This window comes from Mirounga angustirostris, unplaced genomic scaffold (assembly GCF_029215605.1).
Source record: "Mirounga angustirostris isolate CCGP_5_RB_7025 unplaced genomic scaffold, mMirAng1.0.hap1 SCAF_5, whole genome shotgun sequence".
Classification (NCBI taxonomy): Eukaryota; Metazoa; Chordata; class Mammalia; order Carnivora; family Phocidae; genus Mirounga; species Mirounga angustirostris.
In genome coordinates this window covers 124,081,407-124,108,961 of record NW_026991713.1, presented here as the reverse complement: position 1 = coordinate 124,108,961, position 27,555 = coordinate 124,081,407, and the positions used below count along the sequence as shown (strand labels likewise).

General features: G+C 43.9%; 2 protein-coding genes across 3 annotated transcripts in view; both read right to left on the bottom strand.

The window, feature by feature from the left end:
- The window catches only part of RSU1 (Ras suppressor protein 1), a 193,226-nt gene extending 183,566 nt beyond the window's left edge, over positions 1–9,660 (bottom strand). Inside the window, exons 1-2 of one of the 2 annotated variants that reach the window (XM_064592010.1) lie at positions 9,499–9,660; positions 8,608–8,719 (exon numbers count right to left, since the gene is read on the bottom strand). In XM_064592010.1, the coding sequence (XP_064448080.1) occupies positions 8,608–8,716 (109 nt within the window). In that variant the 5' untranslated portion in view covers positions 8,717–8,719; positions 9,499–9,660. The remainder of the gene's footprint in view (positions 1–8,607; positions 8,720–9,498) is intronic. The other variant, XM_064592009.1, reaches the window with a different exon arrangement.
- Positions 9,661–16,862: 7,202 nt separating this feature from the next.
- CUBN (cubilin) overlaps positions 16,863–27,555 on the bottom strand; it is a 264,463-nt gene continuing 253,770 nt past the window's right edge. The window contains exons 63-67 of the mRNA XM_045874338.3: positions 25,809–25,956; positions 24,718–24,899; positions 21,587–21,752; positions 19,615–19,850; positions 16,863–17,067 (exon numbers count right to left, since the gene is read on the bottom strand). Coding sequence (XP_045730294.1) covers positions 16,960–17,067; positions 19,615–19,850; positions 21,587–21,752; positions 24,718–24,899; positions 25,809–25,956 — 840 coding nt within the window. The 3' untranslated portion in view covers positions 16,863–16,959. The remainder of the gene's footprint in view (positions 17,068–19,614; positions 19,851–21,586; positions 21,753–24,717; positions 24,900–25,808; positions 25,957–27,555) is intronic.

Here is a 27,555-nt window from a genome sequence, read left to right as displayed (position 1 = left end):
TGTGGGTTTAAAAGAAATAATCAGTAAGGGGCGCCTGGGGGGGCTCAGTCGGTTAAGCGTCTGACTTTGGCTCAGGTCATGATCCCGGGGTCCTGGGATCGAGCCCCGTGTTGGGAATCCATGCTCAGCGGGGAGTCTGCTTGAGATTCTCTCTCTCTCCCTCTCTTGCTGCTCCTCCCTGCTTGCATGTGCTCTCTCAAAAATAAATAAATCTTTAAAAAAAATAATCCATAAGGAAAGCTTTAGTACAATAACCTGGCACATGGTAAGTAATGTATTTGTATAGTATGTATATATAGCATATTTTAATTATATTATCAATTATTTTGAAAGCTTCTGATAAAGGATGCACAATTGGAAGGATACAAATTTTTAATAGGTTAAACAGGTATCTTCCTCATAACCTGAGGGCTTAAATATTTACAGCTCTGAAAAAAACCACTTGACATATGAGTATCTGCAAAACAACCATTCATATGCTGTGGTTGCAAAGCATGTTACCAGTCTCTGGTCTGAGAGGCCAAGACCCCTTCCCAATTAGCTGGTGTGATGTGTGCCTTTCATTTGACTCACTTTAGCTGTAAAGTTATAAACTATTCTGAGTCCAGAGAAATAATTAACAGATATGAAGAGAAATATAGTAAATGAAAAGGTTCTTTATGAAGTTCAGGTAGATTATAACTAAAGTTAACATTTCGTGTATTCAGGTTTATTCTAAGAACCAGTATTTCCCCAACAGAATCTCTCCAGCACCATACTTCACAGTGTTTTAAGCTAACGTTCTGTTTGAGGACAGAAAAAATGAATCCGTATACAGTAAAGAGATCTCACATCTGATCATTAAATTCAGTTAAAATTAATGGTTTTTCAGAAAACCGTAAGGAAAGGGGGAGGGTCACATTGACCAGATAAAAAAGTTGCTCCTAGTGTTTTCTTCAACCATTAAAATTCAGCAACAGCATGATAAACCTACGCTTCTAAGCTGGCAGGGCCGGCCGAATGACACGTTTTATTTGCCTAGTACAGTGTTTTTAAAGAATTCTGCAACTGAAGGCCTTGAGGTCAGTCCTGTGGCGCCAGTCAGCCCCGACAATCACCACTCCTTCACATCTGAACCAGCCCCCGTCGCACTTCAGGGGTGCAAACAACACGGTACAGTGTATGGAACAAAGTGTGGGCCACACTTGAGCGTGAACTCCCACTCCACCACTACCTGTGTGGTGCTGGGGCTCCAGAGAACTTTCTGCTTCCCCAGCCGGTAGAACACGGACTATTATCATCTGCCCGGAAGGGTGATATTATAAAAGCATAAGCAACCTAAGCACTCACGCGTAGATCATTCAACACCTCTCATGTAGATGCTATGAGCTGAACTGTGGCCCCCTAAACTTTGTATGCCGAAGCCCAACCCCCAGTGTCTCAGAATGTGCCCTGATGTGGAGACAAGACTTGTAACGAGATGAAGAAGTTAAAACGAGGCCATTCAAGTGAGCTGTAATCCAAACGACTGGTGTCCTTCTGAGAAGAGGGACGTGGACACGCAGAGAAACACCACAGCCGTGGGTCCACAGGGGAAAGACCCCGTGAGGACACCGCCAGAGCCGAGGGGAAACCCAGCCCTGCAAACGCTGTGGTCTCGGACTCTCAGCCTCCAGCACTGTGAGACATAAATGCCTGTTCTTTAAGCGCCCCCGGTCTGTGCTTTTTTGTATGGAAGCCCCTAGCAGACTAATAAAGCAGAGAATGTTACACCTTCCTGTGTCTTCCTGGTTTAACCAATACCTCAAATCCAAAATACCATTTCACATTGTCAAGCAGCTCACCCCGGTGACATCTGCCCAAGGGGGGCCCTGCAGATTCCATTTCTCCCTCATGTTTCATGGGGCAAACACACTGATGGGTCTGCACCTCTCCATTCAGAAGCCCCTGGGCCTCCGGGCCTTGCTTTGGGCCGGCAAGGCGGTTATGAAACATGCCAATACTACAGATACTCCGGATCAGACAGAACCTAACAGAGGTGAGGTTTGTGGACTGTGAGTTTCATGCGTGAAGTACCATAAAAGGGGCATGAGGAGGCATGAGGAGAAAGGATGCAACTACCCAGGTAGCAGTGGACGATGGGGCAGGAGATGGTGTGTAGGCTCCCGAGGAAGCTGGGAGCAAAACACAGAGGCTCAACACTGACCCCTGCCGGCCAGGCACTTGATCTCCACAGACTGCTCCTCCGCCCCATCTTCATGTTCTTTTGCTTTAAAAAATAAAAAACCAACCTGCGCAAACTTGCTATTCAAGGAAGCAAAGGTGACGCAGAGAAATCATCTCTAGTTTTTGCTTGGTAACAGTGGATCTCATATACTAAGATCAAATTTCTTTGAACCAGGTTTATGTAAATTTATGGAAAGAAGAGGCAGGATATGGCTCTCGATTATTATCCATACCGATTCTAGCACTGATTATCACAATAAAGAGCTGACGATAATGGCAAAGCAGTGGGTGTTATGGTTTCTGACGATAAAAATCTAACTACCTCAGATTCATTAGACAGCTTACAGTTTTCTTAACGTAGCAACTACTACTTTATCAATGGACAATTAAAGATTCAATATGTAGGAAACTCCCAAAGAGACTTGGCTTGGATAGCACCCATCCTGGAAAAAAAATGATAATAAATTCAATAAACAGCTATTGGGAGGATATATGATATTTTACTTATTAGTTGAAAAAATGGCTAACATTTTTAATGCCTGTCATTCTCAAAAGCCACAAGCACATCACAACCGAAATCCTATGAAATGCCCCGCTGCCTCCCCAGACACCTCCCACGTTGTCCAGGGCTCAGAATTTGCCAGGTGAGGCCACCGTTTTCCTCCTGGCCCTGTCACATCAGACATGCCCATCTAACTTCTTGGGAATTCTCAAGCAGGTGAGCAAAGAGGCACTGGGTGCCCAGATGTAATCAAACAGAGAGACAAGCAGGTGAAGGTCACCGGAAAAAGCACCATTACTGAGAATTCTAAAAACTAAAGAGACATGGTTTTCCATTTTTTACACACAGATAAAACAGATTTTTAAAATACCAGTAATAGTGCATATTAAGACTAATATGTGCCATGCTACTGAAAGTTTGTGTCCCCCCAAAATTCATATACTGACACCTAACACCCATCTGTGATGGGATTAGGAGGTGGGGGGGCTTTGGGAAGTAACTAGGTCATAAGGGTGGAGCCCTCGGGAATGAGATTAGTGTCCTTATAAAAGACACCTGAGAGAGGTCCCTTACCCCTTTCAACCTAGGAGGACGCTGAGGACACAGCGGTCTATGAGCCAGGAAGTAAATCCTCACCAAATACCGAACCTGCCTGTGCCTTGATCTTAGACTTCCAGCCTCCAGAAACGTAAGAAATAAATTTCTGTTGCTTGTAAGCCACCCAGCCTTGGTCCTGCTACAGGAGCCCAAGCGGACTGAGACAGGCCAGATTCCATACTAGCTACTTGACAGATGACAACTCACGGCAATTCTACAAGGTCTACTAATCTTACTACTCCCGTTTTATAGATGCATGAGGCACTGAGAAGTTAAGTGACTTGCCCAAGGTTACACAACTGGGGGGGATAAAAAGCTGCTTACCAAAAAAGAGGCCATGGCTGACATGTCCTATCATGGCTGAAATGTCAAAAGACTGAAAAATAGTAAAAGCTCGTTATTAGTTCAGTCACACCAAAAGGGGTCCCAATTATTCGTAAGTTATTTCTTGTCTGGGGGAGACATTTTCAGTGTTACACTGTCCTGAAATCAAAAATAGAATCCCGAACAGTTTGTAGCCTGCTCCTGCTGGTTGTAACAGGCCTTCCCTCTGGAGAGTTGGGGCGAGGTCTGCAAAAGAGTCCGAGGATATGTTCCTTCTCTGCTATGTTTTCTAGCCTAGCTCACCCCAACTCTTAACTGAGAGCTATCCTTCGTCAGTGAACTTTCTCCAAGCACTGGACAAGTGCACACCAGGCCCGGAAGAGCTACTGAAACCAGGCTGATGGGACGGTGGGTTAAAATTAGCACCTGGGGAGCTTCTCAGAGGAGGTGACCCAAGACTGGAGCCATGTGGATGGACAGGTCATTCCTTCCTTCAGCAAGTGCTAACTGCCAAGGGGTGGAGGAGGCTGGCTGGGGAGAAAAGGGAAAAGGGCTTCCCAGGCCAAGATCCCGCAGGTTGAAAAATACAAAGATGGGCATATCTGAGCAACTTAGAAAAATAAAAAAGGAAAGGTCTTACTAAAGATCACAGCTAACATGACATGGTCTTCCCAGCTCCTTTCTCTTTCCTCAGAGACAGCCTGCATTGATAAAAACTCCTAACAGGGTGACCACTTCCAGGTTTAACGGGGCTTTCGAAACAGCCCTTCCAGAAAACCCGTGATTATGTTGATTATTTTGCATGGTTCTTTAGCAAGACCACTGTCTCAAAGGCAGGTTATTTTTCTTTTTTATAATTTATCTGAAAGATACTTTAGTCTAACCTGGTGGGGGCGGGGGGGGAACCTGATAAAAGTTTGACCATCTAGAGGGCAATAAACGAAATGAAAAAAGTCTCCCTGGCTACTAATGGAATTCTCTGCTCCCACGGAAGCTGATTACAGGAGCCTTCAAAAGCAGCTTTATCACCCAGGTGAGGACAGCCACAGTGTGGCAGAGTTCCTCCATGAGATCTCTTCAATAAAGAGAACAAAATTACTACCATTACTCTTAGAAGCATTAAGGAGAACGGGTGTGCAGATTTCATGCTGTGTGTGAGGAAAAAAAATAGGAAGGAAGATAAAATGAAGGGGTAATTTCAAAGAAACAGCAATCTAAATCTTTAAGAATCCTGGACAAAAGCGCCAAATGTTCTAGGATCTATTAAGCCACCAGAGAGGGCGCCTGGGTGGCTCAGTTGGTTAAGCAACTGCCTTCGGCTCAGGTCATGATCCTGGAGTCCCGGGATCGAGTCCCACGTCGGGCTCCCTGTTCGGCAGGGAGCCTGCTTCTCCCTCTGACCCTCCCCCTTCTCATGCTCTCTGTCTCTCATTCTCTCTCTCGCAAATAAATAAAATCTTAAAAAAAAAAAAAAAAAGCCACCAGAGAAAACATCAACATAGGACAAAAAGGCCTGAGCCAGACTCATTAGCCATGCTCTCCTTGGTCCAGTCCATCGACTATGTCGGAACCAGTTATATCTGAGGCTTCCCCGGCTCTATCTGGATGTTCCTATCAGAGTTAACATTCAGTACGTGCTCACTCAGTACCAGGCTGTGCGCTAAGTGCTAGACATGCTTCAGTGCCCTTAAGCACTGATCCAGTCCTAACAAGTGCGTACCTACATTTCCATGTGATGAAGAGGATTCGAGGCTCAGAAAGGTTAAACGGCTTCTCTAAAGTACACAGCACTATGCACAAGATGGAGAATCTGAGTCCAGCCTATGCAACCCCAAGGCCCCACTGGTAAGCACTGCCTCTCAGAGAGGGATCTGACCGCATCGAGAATCTGGCTCAACGGAAAATCAGAATCTGTCTGATGTCTGTCTCCAGCCTATTAAGTTTTCCCCATCAGAAAGCTTTTGGTACCTGAACTCCCAAAAACATTTTTTCAAGGCCCTTTACTGTCTTCAAGGAAGTAAAGTGCTGCATTTATATGACACAATTCTCCGAAGCAAAAAGACAGATAGTTCATGTGCTTACAGTAAGAACAAAATTCCCATTCTTATTTTCAAAACTTAATTCTTATCTTTTGAGAAACTCAACAAAGTAAGGATAATGAAGGAAAACCTTGAGACACAATAACCATTCTCTGTCCATGCAAGTGAACTCTTCCCTGTGTTTAATCTTCATAGTAAGACACAAAACCTCATGAATACAGTTAAAACTTTACTAGTAAAGAAATAAGGGAATTCTTACGCTATAGTTTATGCAACTATGTCAAATATTTTAATATATAAATATATCCAGGAAGCATTATGTGCATCACCAATAAATGAATGGGGGAATGGGCTTCTGAAAGCATCCTGGAAACTTCCAGTCTCCATGAGACCAGACGTCAGGGAGTTTCGGCAGAAAGCAGCCACTCTTTGGGTCTGCACACACCACACACCACACACCACAGATGCTGGAGAAGGTCGAATCTCCAAATTCACTTCCACCGAACTCCCCAAGCAGTCTTGTTCTTCCTCAAGCTACTTCTCTGGGAGAACAGAAGAAAGATCTTGCTTTTCACCATCTACTACTACACCGGAAACATCTTTTTCAGGAAGCAAGTGGCTATCTTTTCTTCTTCAGTACAAGGCAAGGCTTCAAAGAGATAATGCAAGGGAACCAAAATAGCTATGCTGCTCTCCTTACTTACAAATATTACATAAAGAATCCTCTTCACAGCCAAGGGCTATGAAGTTCCCCTGCAGTGCTGAGGAACAGAGAGCCATGGGGCCAAAAGTACAGGGGAGCCAGGCCTCCTGCTTGTGCTCACCGTCCTTCATTATAGCAGAGCCCCCCATGCTCACCACGACCTAGGCAGAGCTGGGAAGGGGCAGTGCAAACACACATCCAGATCTGCAATGGCCAATTCAGTCCCAGACACAGCGGCTCTGTTGCTGTCACCAAGAAGCCATCACCACTTGAGAGAGGCCAACTCATCTCAAGAGGCTAAGATGCTAATGAGTACAAAAGCTAAAGCTCAGTGGCAGGAATCTTCCTGAGAGTTACCAAATGCAGACTGTCTATGACTTCTCATCCCCTGTCGTTTCGCAGAGATGTATCAAGAGCCCCAACCCTGGGCACCTGGGTGGCTCAGATGGTTAAGCGTCTGCCTTCAGCTCAGGTCATGATCCCAGGGTCCTGGGATCGAGTCCCACATCGGGCTCCCTGCTCAGCGGGGAGCCTGCTTCTCCCTCTGCCTCTCTCTCTCTCTCTCTCTCATGAATAAATAAATAAAATCTTAAAAAAAAAAAATAAAGCTTTATTTAAAAAAAAATACGTATCTTTAAAAAAAAAAAAAAAAAAAAGAGCCCCAACCCCAACCTGTCCTGGGCACAAACCATGGGTTCACAGTAAATTTGACTCTGCTCTCTCCATACCTAACGAGCAATGCATCATCTTTTAGGGTCTCCTGGACATCTCCCCTCCTTCTCCAATGTCACGTCCCGGTCTGGATCTCATCAAACCTCAGGCCTAATCCATCAGGCTCTCCTTCATCCATCCAACATTTTGGAGCACCTACTGTGTTCCAGGCACTATAAAGAAGGCAAATATGAGTAATGCACAGCAATATTCCCCCCACTCTCCGATGTGGACGAGAGACATCTAGATTAAGAACACATCACAATCTCGTATAACAATAGCCATGAAGCAAGGCATATCCACCTTCACAGAGGGGATGATTGTTAGCTTGACACCGACAGAGAAGGCTTCACAAAGGCTATGGTGTGTGGGCTGACTCCTGACAGATAAGTGAGAGGATGTGGGGGGAAGAGGAGACGAAGGATACAATACTTCTAAGGCACAAGGACCTGAAAGAGTGTGTCCTGGTTCAAGGAGGGCAATTCGTTCAGCATGGCGGGGACGACAAAGGCATGGAAGGGAGGTTTGGGTCAGATTCAGAAAGGCTTTGCATGTCACGCCAAAGAACTTGGGGCCTTACTGTTGGTAATGAACAACCAGAAGCGTTTAAGGGAGAAGGTCCAAACTGAAGCCACATTCGGCCTGAAGACGTGTTTTATTTCACCTATAAAGTATGTTTAAAATATCGGAATTAGTTGCCAACATCTAAAAATTAGGAAATTTCATGTCAAAATCTGAACTCTTGTCTTCTTAACAACAACTACGGCAACACTAGGCCAACATCCCCAGGTGGTGACAGTTGTTTGGATGTGAGGAGCAGATGTAGCAGCCATCCCTCTTCTGACAGGATACTTTTTATGAAGTTCATGACCACCCTGACCTTGGCCCCAAAAGATATCTGAGCTGCAATCTCTGGTTTAAAGGAGAGAGTTACACGGTAAGATATGTTGCAGAAAAATAACACTAGAAAGCAATACAGTGAGTAAACCACAGGGTCAGCAAAACTGGAGGCAAGAGGCCAAGCACAAGGAGGAGGAGGTAACAAACGCCTCAACTAAGGAGAAAAAAAGAGCCAGAAAAGGGTAAGGAGCCAAGAAAGGTTTAACATACTCCAGGCATAAGAACAGTTATCACAGAACTTTTGTGTGGCAATTGTTGAAGGGTCGAAGACTATATGAGGAGAAAGGAGGCATAATTCAAAAGTGATTTTCAATAAAAATAAAGTGGGTTTTAAGTAAACTATGTGGGAAATCCACCCAAATGCCAACAATTCGCATAGACAACGGTGAGGTCCAGCAACAACTGTCTGTGATTCTTACCCTGGACTCTCAGGTTCGTCCTCCAGTCGGGACGGAACGTACCCTGATTGCTAACTTTCTGAGCTAAGCTCTCTCGACAGGTGATGCTTACAAGCAGGGCGTGACGATGTGAATCATTACCACCTCTCATACCGCGGCCGGCAGCTCCTTGGAAAACTTAAAAACCCTCCCGGTGCTGCAAGGGGAAGGCCCAGGCCCAGAACTTACACAAGCCGTTGACATCCAGCATGTTGGAGATGCCCCGGTCACTCATGTCCACTTCCGGCTGGTTCTTCTCCCGGCTCTCCTCCACCAACTTTTTCAGAGACTTGGACATATTCTGTACCAAACGACAACAACGAAGCACGTAGGCGACGGCCGGGGGGGGTGGGGGGGGAGGTGCAGGGATGGAAAGGGGAGACGCCCCGGGCTGGCACTGTCCAGTTTTCCCCTAGCCTTGGAAGGTGGACATCAGCGGGCAGGGTCCCGGTGCAGGAGGGGGAGGGGACGGGGCGGGACAGGGGAGTGGGAGGCGTCCCTAGCCTTGGAAGGTGGGCATCAGCGGGCAGGGTCCCGGTGCAGGAGGGGGAGGGGACGGGGCGGGACAGGGGAGTGGGAGGCGTCCCTAGCCTTGGAAGGTGGGCATCAGCGGGCAGGGTCCCGGTGCAGGAGGGGGAGGGGACGGGGCGGGACAGGGGAGTGGGAGGCGTCCCTAGCCTTGGAAGGTGGGCATCAGCGGGCAGGGTCCCGGTGCAGGAGGGGGAGGGGACGGGGCGGGACAGGGGAGTGGGAGGCGTCCCTAGCCTTGGAAGGTGGGCATCAGCGGGCAGGGTCCCGGTGCAGGAGGGGGAGGGGACGGGGCGGGACAGGGGAGTGGGAGGCGTCCCTAGCCTTGGAAGGTGGGCATCAGCGGGCAGGGTCCCGGTGCAGGAGGGGGAGGGGACGGGGCGGGACAGGGGAGTGGGAGGCGTCCCTAGCCTTGGAAGGTGGGCATCAGCGGGCAGGGTCCCGGTGCAGGAGGGGGAGGGGACGGGGCGGGACAGGGGAGTGGGAGGCGTCCGATACCGCTCCGGCGGCGCGCAGACTGGCGAACCCAAGTGCGATGCCACACACACTCACCGCGGAGGGCAGCGCCTAAAAAGCTGGGCGAGGGAAGCACAGGTTTCCGCAGGGCGCACCTCAGTGGCAAGAGATGCACTCGGTCAGTGCAAAACGAGGACCGGAACGAGGAACACGCCCTGTCCCGGAGCTCGGCGCAGCCGCACACCCTGCGGCTCTCAGCTCCACGCCCCGCCCGCGCCTGACCCTTCCCAAATTAGGAGAACAGTTCACTAGACGTGGCTCTAGGGTGAGGCTCCGCCCACAAAGGAATGTGTACCCCGCGGCCGGCCAATCACATCCGTCATTTGGCCTCGAGACTCCGCCCCACCCCGAGGTTTATCCGTCCCCCTGGAATGCGCTCGGGTTTGCCATTCGGAGAGGACTGGGCTTGGCGCAAGCGCACTAGGGTTGGCGCAGGCTCAGTTCATGGGCCGAAGCGCGGAGAGCTGTGGGCGGAAGCGGGAAAGTTTGGGGCGGGACTGTGGAGTAAGGGTTGTAGCTGAACTTGGGAATTGGGGAAGCGAGAAGTTGCGTGTCTGTGTCCTGCTTCTTTAACTGTGGTTCGGTTTTCAGAAGTCGCTATCCTGAGTCTCGTCCCCACAGTCGTGCCTCTCGCTGAATCATGAGCTTCTCCGATACAAGAACCGCATCTGTATTCCCAGCACCCAGCTGGGAGTCACGGACCTCTGTGTCACGTGAAGGGGACTCACACTGCGCTCAAAATTATGCCATATTTTAATCTGCATTCTATTGAATGATGAATTTTTTATACAATCTTCATTGTTGGGGTTTTTTTTTTACTAGACGTTCTGCTTTTCTTTTTCTTCCTGTGACTTTTTTACCTTATCTCTAAGAACATACAGTTTTTCATGCCTTTCTGTTGCTTGGAATTCAACGAATTCTTTTTAAAAAAAGACTTTATTTATTTACTTACTTATTTAAGGGGGGGGGGAGCACGCACAAGCAGGGGGGAAGGTGGAGATTCCCCACAGAGCAAGGGAGCCAGCCTGGTGGCTGAGATCTTGGACCCAGGACCCTGAGATCTTAACCTGAGCTGAAGGCAGCTGCTTAACCGACGGAGTCACCCAGGCGCCTCATCGATGAATTCGTTTTGAAGACTTCAGAAAGCTACTAACTTTCTGCTCTCACTTACACTAATAATTTCTGGTCTTCAAGCTGAGAGGTGACCTGTAGTTTCTTTCACTTGGTTCCCGAGTTTAAACTGACCTTTCTTGTATACATCTTGCTGGAGTACCGCTCAAGTAAACTGCTCTAAAACGGTGTTCGGGAGGCACAAATTTTGAGTAGTTGTAGGTGTATGTTTCAAAAGGTCCTTCTTTTGCCCACACCTTTATAATTTGCCTAGCACGGAATTTTAGGTTCAGTATCAGTTTGTCTTTGATCTCAAAGGCATAGTTCCACTGACCTATGCTTCCAATGTTGATGCTCAGAAATGTGTCATTCTCTTCACTTCTTGGCGGGGAACTGTTGTTTTCCCTTGGGAAGCATTTGTGATCTTTTAATTATTTACCATGTTCTGAAATATCACCATAATATTTCCAATTGGGGGGTCTTTTTAAATTTAATCTGTTTTGCACCCATTTGGCCCTTTTTTAGCTGAAAATTCATTTCTTTCTCCCTCTCTGGAAATTGTTTCTGTTATTTCTTTGAAATTTCTTTCCTGCCATTTTCTCTGATTTAGCATGTTCAGGAAATCTGTCAGGCAGATGGCAGCCTCCTCGGACAATTTCCTTTAGTTATCTTTTCCCCCTCTCATGTATTTTATTTATCTTCTTAACTTAATGCTTTGGGAAATATCTTAGTGTTATCTTCCAAACCTTCTATTAAAATTTTAAAAAGCCATTTTGGCTATTAACCAAAAATACTTTGTAAGACCTCTTTTTTGTTTAATCGCACCAGGCTTTTGTTTCATGAGTGCACTGGTCAAATATCTCTGAGGATAACAATTTTTAAATGTTTCTTCTGTTGACAGAATTGTGTTCCTTGTGCCCTTTTCTGTTACTTTATCTAGTTCCTTCCCATTTATACTGCTGTAATTCTTCCTGTCTGGTAATTCTTGGTTGTTTTTTCATAAACGATCATGAAGATCTGAGCTGATTTTTCTAGATAGCCGATGTGGTTTTTTTCCTCTTCTATTTGTGATGTGTATTTGTTTCCCTCCTAGGTCAGCATTAATTTTCCCTGGGCTGTTGGTTAAATTTCTTCAGAGGTGAGATCCCAGTTTTATGCCTGCATGGAGTCACTAAGCTGATTTTGCTGGCAGAGGGAAATGGTGAATTGCAAGCACCAACTAATAGAGTTCTTGTGCCTCCTCGCGCTGCACCCGCCAGCCCCAGATCCAGATAATGCCTGAAAAGTCCATTCGCAATTCTGCTGCATATTTGTCTTGAAATTGCTTTGGGCTGCAGATTCTTTTTTTTTTTCCCCCCTGTTTCATTTGTCAGCATGCTTTCATTCACTTCCTGTTTCCCAGAAATTTATTTTCATTTCTTTGTCATTCTCCTCTCATTCCTAGGTATGTGATCTGTGCAGTAACACAAATTCCATGCTTAGCTGGGCCACGTGCTTGGTTTAATGCTCTGCTGTCACCATCTTGAAATGTTGAATAACTTTGGAACAAGGGGCCGTGACTTTTCCTTTTGCACTGGGCCCTGCAAATTCTGTAGCCAGTCCTGCATGCAAAAGTTAATATTTATTAGAGCTTAAATCGCTTCCACAGCTTCACTGCCAAGTGCTCTGTGCTTAAGTACAGTCTCCGCTGTAATGCTTCCCATTGTGAGAAATGTACTACCCCCACCCCCCCCAGCCCACAGAGCAGACCAATCAAAGATAGAGTATGGAAGATGCTGGTCCACCTGAGGCACACCAGATTATGACAAAGTAAATTAAGTAAATTTACATAAATTATTGCATGTATCATTAGTTTTAAAAATGCCTTTTTATTCTCCAAGCTGTATATAAATTTACAGTTACCAAATTGAAATTTGAAAAGCAAATTTTTCATCAGATATCCAATAGCTATCAGATCATTTTTCTTCCAATAACTTCCCTCTTTAAATTGATAGCCCTGGGGTGATCTGTGGTCCCAATAAGTAAAAAGTTTTTTTCCATTATTTTTGATGCTGTTGTGTTATCTCTAAGTTTTTACTAAACTGACAGAAATTACATTAAAACATTTTTCTAGGTCTTATAACAGTGCCAATCTTTTTAAATAACTTTGATAGGTCTATGAAAATAGTTTATAATAATAAGTTGACATATTTAATAAGTCATATTTCATAAGTTCATACCTAGTCCTTCAGGCTGAATGGGAGGCACACTCTTGGGTGGTTGCCAAGGTTAAAATCATAGCTCCGTCACTCAAGTTTTATGTAAGTTTTCATACCTCATTTTTCTCAACTGTAAAATGGGGGTGATGGTTCTTAGTATTCTAATTCAGTGAGTGATATATGAGAATAACACCTGACATAGGGTAAATGTTACATAGATATTAGTTCTAATTTTTCTTGATACAATTAATATTGTTAGTATTCCCTTGGTAAGTGGGTGACAGATTTTCAACAAATTCCATCCATTAAATGGGGTTAAATGTAATAGAAAATTATGACAACTAGAACCCATATCCTGGGCATCTCCTAGCCCCAAACTGTCATTGGCCCCAACCATCCCCTAGGGCATTCTTCACAAGAATGCCTGGAGTACCCAATATTCCACTGGGTCCAGAGAGAGCATGTGGTGGCCTCTTGCTGAGCTATCCCAAGGGTGACTCTTGCCAGTAATGGCTAGACTTACCCTTGAAAACTAAAAGGAATGAGATTTGTTCTTCCTGCTAAGGTCCAGTTGTTTAGGGAGACAGATAATCAAAAGGGAGAGAGATCAGGTGGTAGATGGAAGGCTGGCTCTCCCCAAATCTGGATTCCCAGACTATAAGCAGGGAGGGATAGGTATTCCCAGAAGAAGTGAACCAGGAGTCCTAGTAAAGCCACCTTCTATGCCAAGCATTAGCCCTTTGGTTGCTGGATCATGGGGAGGCTGGAGGGACAGGTGGTGTTGGAGTTTGTCTCTTGTCCCCACCCTACTCTTCTCAAATTGATGTCTAGAATTCCCATTCTCACCTGGAATGGGATGGGCTTAAAAGGTGATCATGAGACTTTCTCAGTTCAGAATATGATCAGTTGTGAACAGAGTAATTTACTTTTCTTTACATTTGTGCTTCTTTGTATTCCTTCAGACCCACATGGACTATAATTTTCCATTATCTTCCAAGTAAGACTTCCCCTCACCCACCCCCTCAAACACATTCATTTTACATTATAGTTTTTGGATTCCACTTAGGGCCTGAAAGCAGCATTTTGGTGTATCTCAATATTTAACAACCAGGACGTCTGTACCAGTGTGAACTAGTTGATCGTTAGCTCTGTACAGGAGTGATCGCTCAGAATGAAGCTTCATGAAGATACAATTTGGGGGCAAGGAAGTTATCACTTAGCCATTAGATCTGGGCAGCTGGCTTAATATAAATTTCATCAGATAAGGAAATTGAGAATTTTGCCTCGAGAAACAGGACAAGATGGCCCTAGGAAATGGATTTTTTGAAGTAGGAAGACATCAGTTGATGTATGGCTGTCATGTCCCCCACTTTATCCTTGGTGTGCTTACTGCATGTCACATTGGAAATGTTAAATAAACATGTATAAATGAGTGAATTAAATTAAAGCAGAACCAGAGGAAATGAGATGGGTTTTATTAGTGAGAGATGACATGAACTTAAAATCAAAAAAACCCTAAAGATTCCACTAAGAAAGAAAAAAAACCATTAGAACTAATAAATGAATTTGGTAAAGTAGCAGGATACGAAATCAACGTATAGAAATCAGTTGCATTTCTCCTCACTAACAACAAATTATCTGAAAGAGAAATTAAAAAGCAATCCCAATTATAATTGCATCAAAAACAATAAAATACTTAGGAATAAATGTAACTAACTGAAAACTGTAAGATACTGATGAAAGAGATTGAAGAAGACACAGATAAATGGAAAGATATCACAGGTTCTTAGATTGGAAGACTTAATGTTGTGAAAATACATGTATTACCCAAAGCAATCTAGAGATTCAAAGCAATCCTAATAAAAATTCCAACGGTATTTTTCATAAAATTACAAAAACAATCCCCAAATTAGTTTGAAACCAGAAAAGATTCTGCATAGCCAAAGCAATTCTGATAAAAAAAGGAGCAAAGCTGGGGGCATCACACTTCCTGAGTTCAAGCTAGATTACAAAGCCATTGTAATCAAAACAGTATGGTGTTGGCACAAAAACAGGCACATAGATCTGTGGAACACAACAGAGCCCAGATATAAACCCTCATGTATATGGGCAACTATTTTTTGACAAGGGTACCAAAAACACACAATGGGGAAAGGACAGTCTCTTCAATAAATGGTACTAGGAAAACTGGAATAGCCACATGCAAAAGAATGAAACTGGACCCCTATTTTATACTACTCACAAATATTAACTCAAAATGGATCAGAGATTTAAATGTAAGACCTGAAACTGTAAAAATGCTACAAGAAAATACAAGGGGAAAAGGTCCTTAACATCAGCCTTAGCAATGATTTCTTGGTTAAGTCACCACAAGCACAGGCAACAAAAACTAAAATAAACAAGTAAGATCACATTAAACTAAAGAGCTTCTGCACAACAAAGGAAACCATCAATAAATTGAAAAGACAACCTCCAGAATGGGAGAAATTACTTTTTTCCTGTTTTAGGTTTTCCAATTTAAAAAATACGTTATAATATTGACTATGCTTTCTTGAAATTTGTATATATACCTCCTGGATATTCTCATATGCCTCCTAGGAAAGTGCATCTTTCTACTGAAATTGACTCTTGTTGATACCATTACTCTAATGATACAATCTGAGATCAAATCTTCTTTTACTCTTTGTCAGCTGCATTCATTAATCTTGCCTTCAGATGAAATTCCTGTCATTTCAAACTTTCTCCATTTCCTGTACCTTGGTGATTCATTTTTAGGTAAAAGAGCAAAATATCATATCTCCCCCCATGAAATTTCATCTTGAGTTTTTCCCATTGCTCTGGTTTGTCAGGACCCTGTGGGTTGGATGATGCTTTCATCACATGCACCATTCTTTCCCAGAGGGAGTCAGCTATAAAGTTGATGTATCTACCCATAACACAGAATTAAAGAAAGCAGGAATATTATTATTATTTTTTTTAAGATTTTATTTATTTGCGAGAGAGACAAGGAAAGACAGAGAGCATGAGAGGGAGGAGGGTCAGAGGGAGAAGCAGACTCCCTGCTGAGCAGGGAGCCTGATGTGGGACTCGATCCCGGGACTCCAGGATCATGACCTGAGCCGAAGGCAGTTGCTTAACCAACTGAGCCACCCAGGCGCCCTAAAAATTTTATTTATTTATTTGAGAGAGAGAGAGTGCAAGCACGAGTGGGGGGAAGGGGCAGAGGAAGAGGGAGAAGCAGACTCTCCGCTGAGCGTGGAGCCTGACGTGGGGCTCGATCCCGGCACTGCGAGATCATGACCTGAGCCAAAGTCAGACGCTTAACCGACTGAGCCACCCAGGTGCCCCAAGGAAGCAGGAATTTTAAAGGTGAGAATATTTTATGTATGTGGCTCTGTACTCTGTGCAGGATTAATTTTTCTGGCACTTGAGTATTCCAGTAAGATGAAGTAACACATTCCACAACTTCTTTCATTCACTTTGTCCCATGTTGTTATTAAGACTTAACTTTGCATATTTAATATAGGCACTCTTGCTTTGATAAAGGCCGCAGGAAACTTTATAAAAGCATGGCTAAGCAATTGATGACTCTAGAGACTGTGTTGGGAAACTAGGAGTAGACAGTGGTGGGACTTCTGGAGATGAAAGCGCAGAGAAGTTAAGGCAGAACTGAACGAGGAGCGCTAGAATGCAAATTCAGGCAGCGTGGTTTTAGAGTTCCTATTCTGAAGGATTCGTGTAGTTCATCCAAATGTAAAAATTCAACCTGAAAACTTACATAGACCTGCTAGTGAAAGACGAAACTGTGATGAGTTACAAATTCATGCAGCATCATGTGTACCATTCAATAATGTTTATTACCCCTCATTTGACATTCACAGGGAAAATCATGCTATTTTATCATGAACTTTTGACAACTGACATCACATATGCCATCATTATTTCCAACTCTTTAAAGAATTTTTAAAAATGTTCAGCTCAAAAATGTTAGGAGTAAGGATGACATGCACAGCCAAGACTAAAGTAGCTACATTCTACATACTTTTTAAAAAATGTACGGACATTGATTCCACACATATTTTGGTGAAAGAGAGAGCTCAGATGATTCCCAGTGGGCCAGGCAGAATGCCGTATCAGGATGGCAGGCTGCTGTCCAATGTCGTGTCGGTGGGCCCTGCAGGGGACGCGGCTAGCTGTCCCAAGTTAATCGGAATGCGGATGGATGCACTGCATACTCTGCATGAAATTTTATGAAGACCCGATGTGAAGATGCCATAAAGGGAGCTATGTTCGTGTCCTAAAATTGAAAAAAAATAATAAAAGTAACAAATCATGTATTTCACAAATTGGGACATTTTGCTGGAAATGTTAGCCTAGCACTTAAGTACTACATAAAGAAACTTTATAGAATTTACAGTAAACCTGCATATTTTTCTAGAAGTAATCTTGCTAAGAATCAATATAGATACCTTACAAAAGGATACCGGTGGTGGGGAGGAGCCCTGGGGGGAAATGGAGATTCACTGCTAGAGGATACAGAGTTTCTTCTTGGGGTAATGAAATGTTCTAGAATTGATTGTGGTGTGAGCTACACAACTCTGAATCTACTAAAATCTACTGAATGTACACTTTAAGAAGATGAATTCTATGGTTTGTGAATATTATACCTCAATGATATTATCACTAAAAATTCAACTTCTTACTGAAATTTTAATTTTTCTGATGGAAACCCATACTTATTTTTGCAACCAAAACAATCATATCAGTAAAGTATACAACTGTCCCCTGTTAACATCTGTAGATTCTTTTAGAATTTATTTTCATATCCTTTCTGTCTTTAATAAATGGCACTGTGAAAAATGGATATCCACATACAAAGGAATGAAACTACACCACGCACAAAAATCAACTCAAAATGAGTTAAAGACCTGAGACCATGAAACTCCTAGAACCCATGGGCAGTAAGCTCCTTGACATCGGTTTTGGCGATGACTTTTTGGACTTGATACCAAAAGCAAAGGCAACAAAAGCAAATATAAACAAGAGGAACTACATCAAACTAAAAAGCTCCTGTACAGCAAAGGAAACCATCAACAAAATGAAAAGGCAACCTACTGATTGAGAGAAAATATTTGTAAGTTATGTATCTGATAAGGTGTTAACACCCAAAATATATAAAGAACTCACACAACTCAATAGCAAAAACAAACAGTCTGATTAAAAAATAGGCAAAGGACCTGACTGGACATTTTTCCAAAGAAGACGAGCAGATGGCCAACAAGTACATGAAAAGATGCTCAACATCGCTAAACATCAGAGAATGCAAATCAAAACCACAATGAGATATCCCTTCCTACCCGTTAGAATGGCTATTATAAAAAATACAAGAAATAACAAGTGTTGGCAAGGATGTGGAGAAAAGGGAATCTTCATCCATTGTTGGTGGGAATGTAAATTGGTGCAGCCACTGTGGAAAACATTATGGAAGTTCCTCAAAAAATTAAAAACAGGACTTCCATATGACCCAGAAATTCTACTTCTGGGAATTTATCCAAAGAAAACAAAAACACCAACTTGAAAAGATATCTGTACCCCTATGTTCACTGCAGCATTATTTATGATAGCCAAGATGTAGAAGCAATTTAAGTATCCATCAATGGACAAATGGATATATATATATCCAGCCATCTGGAAGGAAACCCTGCTGGTTGTGTCACCATGAAAGGTCCTCGAAGTCATTATGCTAAAGTGAAATAAGTTAGAAAGATAAATACTATATGATCTCACTTATTTGTGGAATCTAACAAAACAAAACCAAACTCTCAGATACAGAGAACAGATTGGTAGCTGCTAGGGGCGGGAGGTGGGAGTGGGTGAAATGGATGAAGGGTGTCTGTCAAAAGGTACAAACTCCCAGTTATAATTAAGTCCTAGGGATGTACTGTACAGCAGGGAGACTGTAGTTAGTAACACTGTAGTGTATATTTGAAAGTTGCTGAGAGAGTAGACCTTAAAAATTCTCATCACAAAAAAAAAAATCCCAAATTTATGTTATGCACCTGAAACTAATATATGTCAATTTTATCTTAATTTTAAAAAGGCAAACAACTCTTTAGACTTCTAGCGGCTGTAATTCCCTGTCCAGTTAATTAGAAAGCCCAAGCTAGTAAAGAGCAGAACAGTGGGAAACAGACATGCCCTCCACAGAGCTCACATTTCCCTTCCTGGAAAGCCCTGCATCTGCTTTCATACAAAATGAGAGGACGGTGAGGGAGACGCAAGCAATACTGAGTCATTGTCAGAACCCTCACTTGATGGGAAGATCTAGGACATCAGAACTTTACGAAAACAAACTGCTAGTCACGAGACCCATCTTCAATCTCCCTTTTTATTTTCTTCCAAGAATTCCTGCAATTTTCAACAAGAAGTAGATGAAATGGAGCCAGGTGTCCAAATTGTCCATAGTTGTGTTCATGGAGACAACAATATGGGTATTCAATCCTGGGCAGCACATTGAAATCACGTATGGAGCTTTTAAAAGACAATGTACAGCAGCCCATGTCCCAGAAGTTCTGAGTCAGCAGGTGTGAGTGGGCTCTGCCAAGTCTGGACCTCGAAACCCCTGCGCACGCCATTCTGCTGGAGTCTGGGAACGAGTACTATTAATTCCATGCAATGCCCACTAGGTGGCACTCGTGCTCCCCAAATAGAAAGGAAAATACGGAAGCAGCTGAAATTTATAGAGGCTTGTACTTTGTACTTTGCATGTGTCTCCCTTTAGAAGTATATACTGTTATTATTTAAAAATAATAAATGGAAATTTTAAAATGTTCGTTTTACTCACTGCCCCACAATATGGTCCAGAGGATGGAGAATTAGCATCCGGTCCACTGTAGAGGATGAGGTAGTTCTGGACACAGTCTCCGGGATCATCAATGCTGATAAAGTAAAAGCTGATGGTGACAGGTCTTCCAGCAGGTGCAGTGATCGCCCATTCGCAGTGAGTGTTGTTTGGGTAAGTGCCCGGATAGCTGGGGCTGGTGAAGGAGCCGCTGTCTCCATAAAGAGTTCCACCACAGCCTGCAAGGAAACCAACGCAGGACGTTTGACTGAACAAAGTGGAAACCATCCCCGTGTGAGGAAATAAGATGGTGGCTATTTTCTCAAAATGCTGAGACCCTTGGCAAGAATAGAGGAGGCAGAAACCCCTTTCCTGCTCCTTTTGTGGGCTACATCCCTCCCACGCCCTCACCACCACCCCCCACCCCCTCCTTCCACCATACGTTCTGCTCCCTGTATCTCATGACATTGGGACAACTCCTTCTAGGACATTTCTTTGAAAACAGTGGGTTGAGAACACAATGGGAAAACAAAGAACCTGGTAGAGTAGCCATAGGAGAGAGTAATTAAAGTCGTATACTTTTGACAGTGTAGGGTGGGCCCTCCACATGCCCTCAGTGGATGATGATGATGGGAGTGAAGTCAAATTAAAAGTGAAATTCCAGGGCTAAACCCAAAGAGTGTGTCATTGTAGGTTTTGACAAGAATTATTTAAGTGACTTTCCCGAGCTTATAACAGACAGTACCAAGATTGTCTGCCAGAGTTCTGTGAGTATTAGTGTTAATTTGTGTATGAACACTGTCATGATTTAGACCGGATACCCTGGGGACCCAGATATCCTGCTATGCAGGAAGAAACCGCACTGCACAGTAATATTAAAAGGCGCTGAGCTGGGTGTCTGACCCCTGGAGGTATAGTCTTGCTTCTACTGCAATCTAGCAGTGCATTCTGGAAAATTCATTAACCTCATGTTTTATTTCCTCCTCTGTAAAATTAGGGCTTTGAAGATCATCTGCAAGCATCTTTAGCTGCCAAGATTTAAATTATTTCTTGTCCCTCAGTCTATTGAAAATAAGTCATTTTTATCATTCTTATTTGGAAAGTTTTTAGATATTACCAAATACCTAAATGGGACATCTCATAAAGATAGTCCTCCTCTCTTGAGTTAAATACATTGACATGACTTAAATTTCCTTCAGTTATTTGATAAACTACCAACCAAACAGTTACTTACTGCCCTGAAAAAAAGCAATTAACCTCCAGGACTGCGAAGAAATGACAGGTGCTGCGAGAGGAGAAGCTGCTTATTTATACCCAAGTATGTGTTAGTACCTTGGCTTTTGGTACACATGTGTTTTTTTTTTTTTTTTTTTGAATTCTCAGAGAATTACCTTGATGATCAAACCAAAAGTTAAAAATACAACAAAATCAGAAATTATAAAAGATTTTAAAATCTATATCTTATCTATGCTTTATGTGTATATATGTATGCACTCCTATATTTCTACATATTACTAGATATATTTATCTACATGTGTATATAAATACATATAGATATATGTAATATGTAGATAATGAGTGAGAGTAGAATTAAAAAGGATATCTGTATTCTCATTGTTAAAGATCTCTATATTTGTTGGAAAAAATCAAGTATACAGATGGCTAAGAAGGTATGGTCACTTTTTAAAAAATTTTATTTATTTGTCAGAGAGAGAGAGAGAAAGAGAGCATGTGAGCACAAAACCAGGGGTATCAGCAGAGGGAGAGGGAGAAGCAGGCTCCCCGCTGAGCAAGGAGCCTGATGTGGGGCTCAATCCCAAGACCCTGAGATCAGGACCTGAGCCGAAGGCAGATGCTTAACCGACTGAGCCACCCAGGCATCCTGGTATGGTCACTTTTATTTATCTTTTCTTATTAGACCCCCTGTGTTTTTCTCACCTACATCAATTTCCCTTACAAAGTGCAAGTGTCTTACCAGAGGGTGATGAGGTCCAGAGAATTTCATACCCATGGCTGGAAGTCGCCCTGTCACTCTTAAACCGTAAGTATAGTTTGTTGTTTTGAGAGAAGATGGGATTTGGCAGCAGAGTTCCACAGTACGTGCCAAGTAATGGTGAACTGCTGTCACTTCCATTTCTTACCTGGAAAAGTGAGCCATTAATTACTATACCTAAGCATATTATCCTTTCTTCTTTGGTTTTTCATTGCTACCCATTGACACATGAGACAATTTGAATGACAACCTCTTTGGGAAAAGCTTTGTCTTTTTATGTGCTTAAGAATGAAGGGTTTTTTGAAAATACACCCAGAAGTCACGTTTTCTTGCAAAGGACAGAAACATCCAATTTGTAGATCAAAAACCATTTGCATTTAGATTCAAAACTATCTGTGAATTTCAAAAAGACTGGAGGGGGATATTGCCTGCTCTGTTTCCAGTCACTTCTATTATGCTTTATTCATTATACCGTGTGTATGATTTTTTTCCCATATGTTGGCTAAGAAGGGGCTATGAAAAAAAAAAAAAGCAATGTACAAAGTATAATAAAGTTCAAAACCAAAGGGATTTCAGGATGGGAAAAGGACAGACCTCAATAAATCTATGAAATTGGACTGTTATGTAATTTTAAAAACACAGTCTGAAGCTGAATAGATTTTTTTTCATTCATTGCTTAGAGTAGATGCATATAAAAACAGGAAATGAGTCAGTGGGTAAGTATGGGTAACCGCAGTGAACTCAACCACCTTCTGCGCACTCTCAGACCTCTGAGGAGGACTCTTGAGGAGTATTAAAGAAATGTTATCCAGGCAACGTAGAGCTGGAACCAGCTCAACATGTATGAATGGTGATTTTATTGACACATGTATTCAAATTCTTGGATGTTCCTCCATTCCCTTTATAATTCCATCATTTAACGTTTGGTTAATTGCTGGTTGTCTTAAGTCAGAGAGGTTCTTCAGAGGCACCGTGGCTAGTCTAACTGGGTGGTGTTGACCTAGAGTGAGATTCTTTTTAGGTTGATGGAGTAGCAGTGGGAGACAACAGTGCCTTTTGGTGCTTTTTGGCTTACTCTTCTAAGTGGCCTTGCGGTGGATGGAGCAGGCAGTGAGCCACCCGCCGACAGAGATGGCCACCATATTCAGGAATGCTGGAGGGCCATACCTGCTCCCACTCTATTTTAACTTTGGCTCTCTTTCCTCTGGATCCTGTTTTAGAAAGCTCTGCTCTGAGAGGAGAAGTGGGGTATTATTTCCAACTAGCATCCTCTCCATTTTTCTCTGCACAGGAAGAATGGATCAATGAGAGCAATAAACATCTCTGAGCCATTAGAGGACCCTGAAAAGGGAGGCAAAGGCACTAAAAACAAATACAGATTCCAAATGTGATCCAGGGCTTGGCTTTTGTGTGGTAGTAATACGGTCACAATCCTCACTGAGAAATTTCTGTTCCTGGCATAGTTAACGTGAATGGAGTGGTGAGTTTTGTGCATAGGGCTGCCAATAAACCATGCCAGTCTTCCCTCCAAAAACCAGATGGGGCTGCACTTTACGGGCCTGACTTGTGGTTTCCTGTCTTTGCTTATTGGATAGGAAGTTTTGAACCAACTTCTATGGAATAGGGAGGGCAGCTGGGAGGAGGCATCCCCACGTCCAATGCTGGAGAGCTAGCCTGTGGGTCCCAGCACCCAGGGGAAAATGGCACGTGTTAACTCCAGGCACTAACAGTCAACCCAGGCTTGAACCAAGGGTAGCTAGCTGCGCTCTGACTCTGAACGGGAGGGATTATTCTGTCCTTTCTCTGTATCACCTCGTCTGGCTTCTGCTTGACACTTTACGTAAGTGGTGAGGCATGAGGCACAAAGGTCTGAGTTCAATGCCCTGACTGACACAAACAATACAGTCTTCCTCCCCTCCTTTCCCGCCTGCTACATCCATCACTCTCCACTTCCTACCATGACACGTATCTGCCATGATAAAAGGCCCAAGCTTCCTTCAAGTACCCGTTACGCTATGGATTAAGGATATTTGTTAACAAAAGATTTAGATTAATTCTGTAGGGGAGAGCTTCCCAGGATAATAAGACCAGAAGAGATGCAGAGGAGAAAACCATATGGAAACCGTACTGAGGACTCTTGTGTACGTGAGACAAGGCTCATTTAGAGTGCTTCCGGTAAGGTTTACATTCAAATTCCATCCACAGAGCAATTCAGCATCTTTGGATATCCAAGTCTTTGGTGACACTGCGGTTTACTGCCTAAGAATGAACACATTTCCAAAAGAGTTTGCAAAGGACATGCAAGTGAGCTCTGGGGTTTTCATGGTAAAATACAGGCACACTGTGCTCCACACAGTGTCTGCCTCAGTGATGGGCTCATTCAGAACATCCTCCTGTGAACGACAGTATAGTTTTCACTTATACAGTGTAGGTGGGACAGAGCAGAAAGGACGCAGAAGGTGCTCTTGTGGTGGGGCTGGAGACTCACAGAAGTGCAAGCGCTCCCAGAGCTTGGTTCTGCTTCTTCCATGGCACTGGATGGTTCTCTCTGAACCCACACATCACCTCCTTTGGGAAGCTTCTCTGTCCCCAAAACTGAATTAGGTGCTCCTAACCATGCTGACTCTGTTGTGTGCGTACTATTTCCTGTCTTTCCCATGGACTGTGAGCCTCCTGGGGGCCCTGACTATGTCTTGTTCCTTATTGCATTTCCAGTTCCTGGACCTGCAAGATGCTTGGTAAATATTTATGGCATGAAAAAATAATGAACAAATTATGAACAAGTAAGGGATCCATGATTAGAGGTAGCAGAGACAGAGGTGAAAAATCTTCAGTGATCCATCTTTTAAATAGTTCATCTATTTATTTTTTTAAATTTTTATTTATTTATTTATTTGAGAGAGAGAGAGCATGAGAGAGAGAGAGAGATTGGGAGCAGGGGGGAGGAGCACAGGGAGAGGGAGAAGCAGACTCCCCGCTGAGCAGGGAGCCTGACATGGAGCTGGATCCCAGGACACCGGGATCATGACCTGAGCCCAAGGCAGACCTTAACTGACTGAGCCACCCAGGCGCCCCTTATACAGTTCATTTATATGATATCTAGACTATGTTACCTCCAAGAAATCATGTGTGCATTCACTTGAGTCCTCGATGCCAAATGAATGAAAAAAGAGGGAAATAGTATGGTTCTGTGGGGCTGTGAGGATAACAGTGCAATCCAAGTTATTGTCATAATTATCTGGCCATCCAGGGCTCTTCAGATTGCCAAATGCCTTGTTATAGTCTCTGTTGCAACCTTAGGGGAAAAAAAATTTCACAATTAATGTATGCATCCCAATATTTCATGCTCTTTCAACCTGACGGAAGGAATTCAAAAAGATGATTAAATTTGAACAACTTCAGAAAAAAGCTAATACTAGCCCTTTCACTTCCCTTTGAGATAAGTGAGGTCAGAGGAAGCAAGGTATGGCAGAGAGCAAATGTAATGCACTGTCTCCTTAACATAAAACACCCCCACGGGAAATATGAAACGTGAGCCTTCTCCTTTGAAGAGGAATGCTCTAGCATTCTCTGCACTGTTCTGATCACACTGAGGTGGAGTGGGCTGACATCTAGACTCTTGCAGGCACAAAGTCTCTGCATCCAGGACAGACTTTTATCTGAGGATTTCCGTTTACATCCTCGGAGGAATTATTTGTTCTGATAGAATTGGTAAATTGCTGTTCTTTATCATTTTGGGTAAAAAATGGGTAAAACCACCCCAAATATTTCTGTTTGTTTGTTTTAATCAAAGGCAGCTTTGGTTTTAATCAAGCTGGAGATGAACATCAAATAATGTCTTCTGGAAATAAACTTCTTAGCTGTGATCGTAATCAAACAACCCTTTCAGGACTTCTTGCTTTTTACAAAATAACTTCCTAAGGTACAGTGAGTTCCATTTGCAGTCAAGTGGATAATTCATAAGGCAACGGGTACATACTTGAATTAGCTCCATGAACTTTGAAGAATATGCTGGTATTCTAAACATTTTAATTAGTATCATAGTCACTTTGCCTCTTCAGAAACCAGCTTTAGTAATTTGCTCAAGTGGGCCTGGCTTCTAGTTAAAATTCTTACCTCGCTGCGGGTGTGGTTCATGTTAACAGGCCCACATTTACTCACGGGAGTGGATTCTAGCAGGAATGGTGACAGTTTCAGGGCTCACCTGCAATCTGATAGGTAAAACCCACTCTAGAGTTTCCGCTGAGGACTTCGGATTTGAAGATGACAATGGCCGTGCTCCCAGAAGAATAGAACGTTGGCGTTGCCGAAGCATTTCTGCCACAGACCAGGAGCCCTGGATTTGCGTGACTCTGAAATGAAATGGAAGCCACACCACACTAGATTTGATTTCAAAAGAGAAGAGGCCGTAGTGGAAACTAAACTGCATATAAAAGTATGGCTTAAATATTCAGCCATGGGGGGGACGCTTGGGTGGCTCAGTCGGTTAAGCATCCGCCTCTGGCTCAGGTCATGATCTCAGGGTCCTGGGATCGAGCCCCGCTTTGGGCTCTCTGCTCAGCGGGGAGTCTGCTTCTCCCTCTCCCTCTGCTCCTCCCCCCACTTGTGCGCGCACTCTCTCTTCTCTCAAATAAATAAATAAATCTTAAAAAAAAATTCAGCCATGGAAACTGGTTACAGTGTTCGAAGGCCCCAGCAACCAGGGCTTGGAATGCACAAATGTCTCACACTCCCCGAGGGGCAGGAGGGCAAGGCCAAGTTTCTGCTGAAACCAGGAGACAGACACTGTGTGCAGACGAGACCCTTTCCCCCTCAGGCGGCTTCACAGCCAAAGGCCTGTGCAGTTGCTCTGAGCACATCCAGGCTGACTGAGCTCAATACAGTTCCACTGGGTCTCCCCATAGTCCCGAACCCCAGAAGCCTAACTCGGCAGGGCTCCCAGCACTCCCCACCCCTGAGCTCATCTAACCGGACTTTTGTAACACTGGGAATCCCCCAAGGCAGCCCCTCCCTGCAATGAGGTCCCCCTTTCCCCTTTGCGAAACCTGGGCAGCCCTCCTGACCTCTCAAGATAATAAGGTAATGGGGTCCAGCGCCTACCCAGCCTTGCATAAAAACCACCGGCACCAAAGGTAAGACATTTGCTGTCTTTCACTCGTGGGCGCCTACTGACAGGCCCGCTTCCCACCAGTGCTTGCGAGCTCCTGTTGCTGATATCTGTTTCTACCCCCTGCCCCCCAGCCTCCTGCTGCTGGTCCTTTCCTAAACTGGCCTGCGGCCACCTCTCAAATTTCACTGCAATGTTAACCGCCACTGTATACATCTGTACATAGCCTTTCCACTTTGGGGCCTTGAGTGAAGCTTGGGTCTCCTGCAGCCTCCTGGTGGAGGCCATTCTTGTCCCATAGTCCACAATTCCTTGAGTAGGAATAGCGGTAGGGGGCTGAGGGGTGGAGGGGTTCCCCAGGTCGCTCCCTGCAGTACCTAGCCTTGCATCAAAGCCAGTTTTCCTCTGAGGGTCTCTACGTCTGGCCTAAGATTCCTCTGACCCTTCTCACCATTCCCACTTTCCCTCTGGTGACTTTCCTTCATTAAAGACTCGGGTCTTAGCTCATCATCGTCCCTAGCACCCCGCTTTCTTTCCCAATCCTCAGAGGCTTCGATGTGTTTACAGATGATCCACTAAACGCTAATCTGCATTCCTTATTACCAGTGACTTTCACCTCCACTCTCTGTGCTTGCCTATGCCTGCTATTCATCATCAATCATGCCTCCAACACATGATCCTCGCATGAACTTCCAACTGTATCTTCTCCTACTCTCGAACACCTGGAGAGTTCCAGTTTCTCCCAGCTATCAGTCAATTTCCCATCTTTCCTCCCAACCTACCCATGCTGAAACCCTCTGTTCTTTCCTTTATTCATTCAGTCAAAGGACATTATTCATTCATG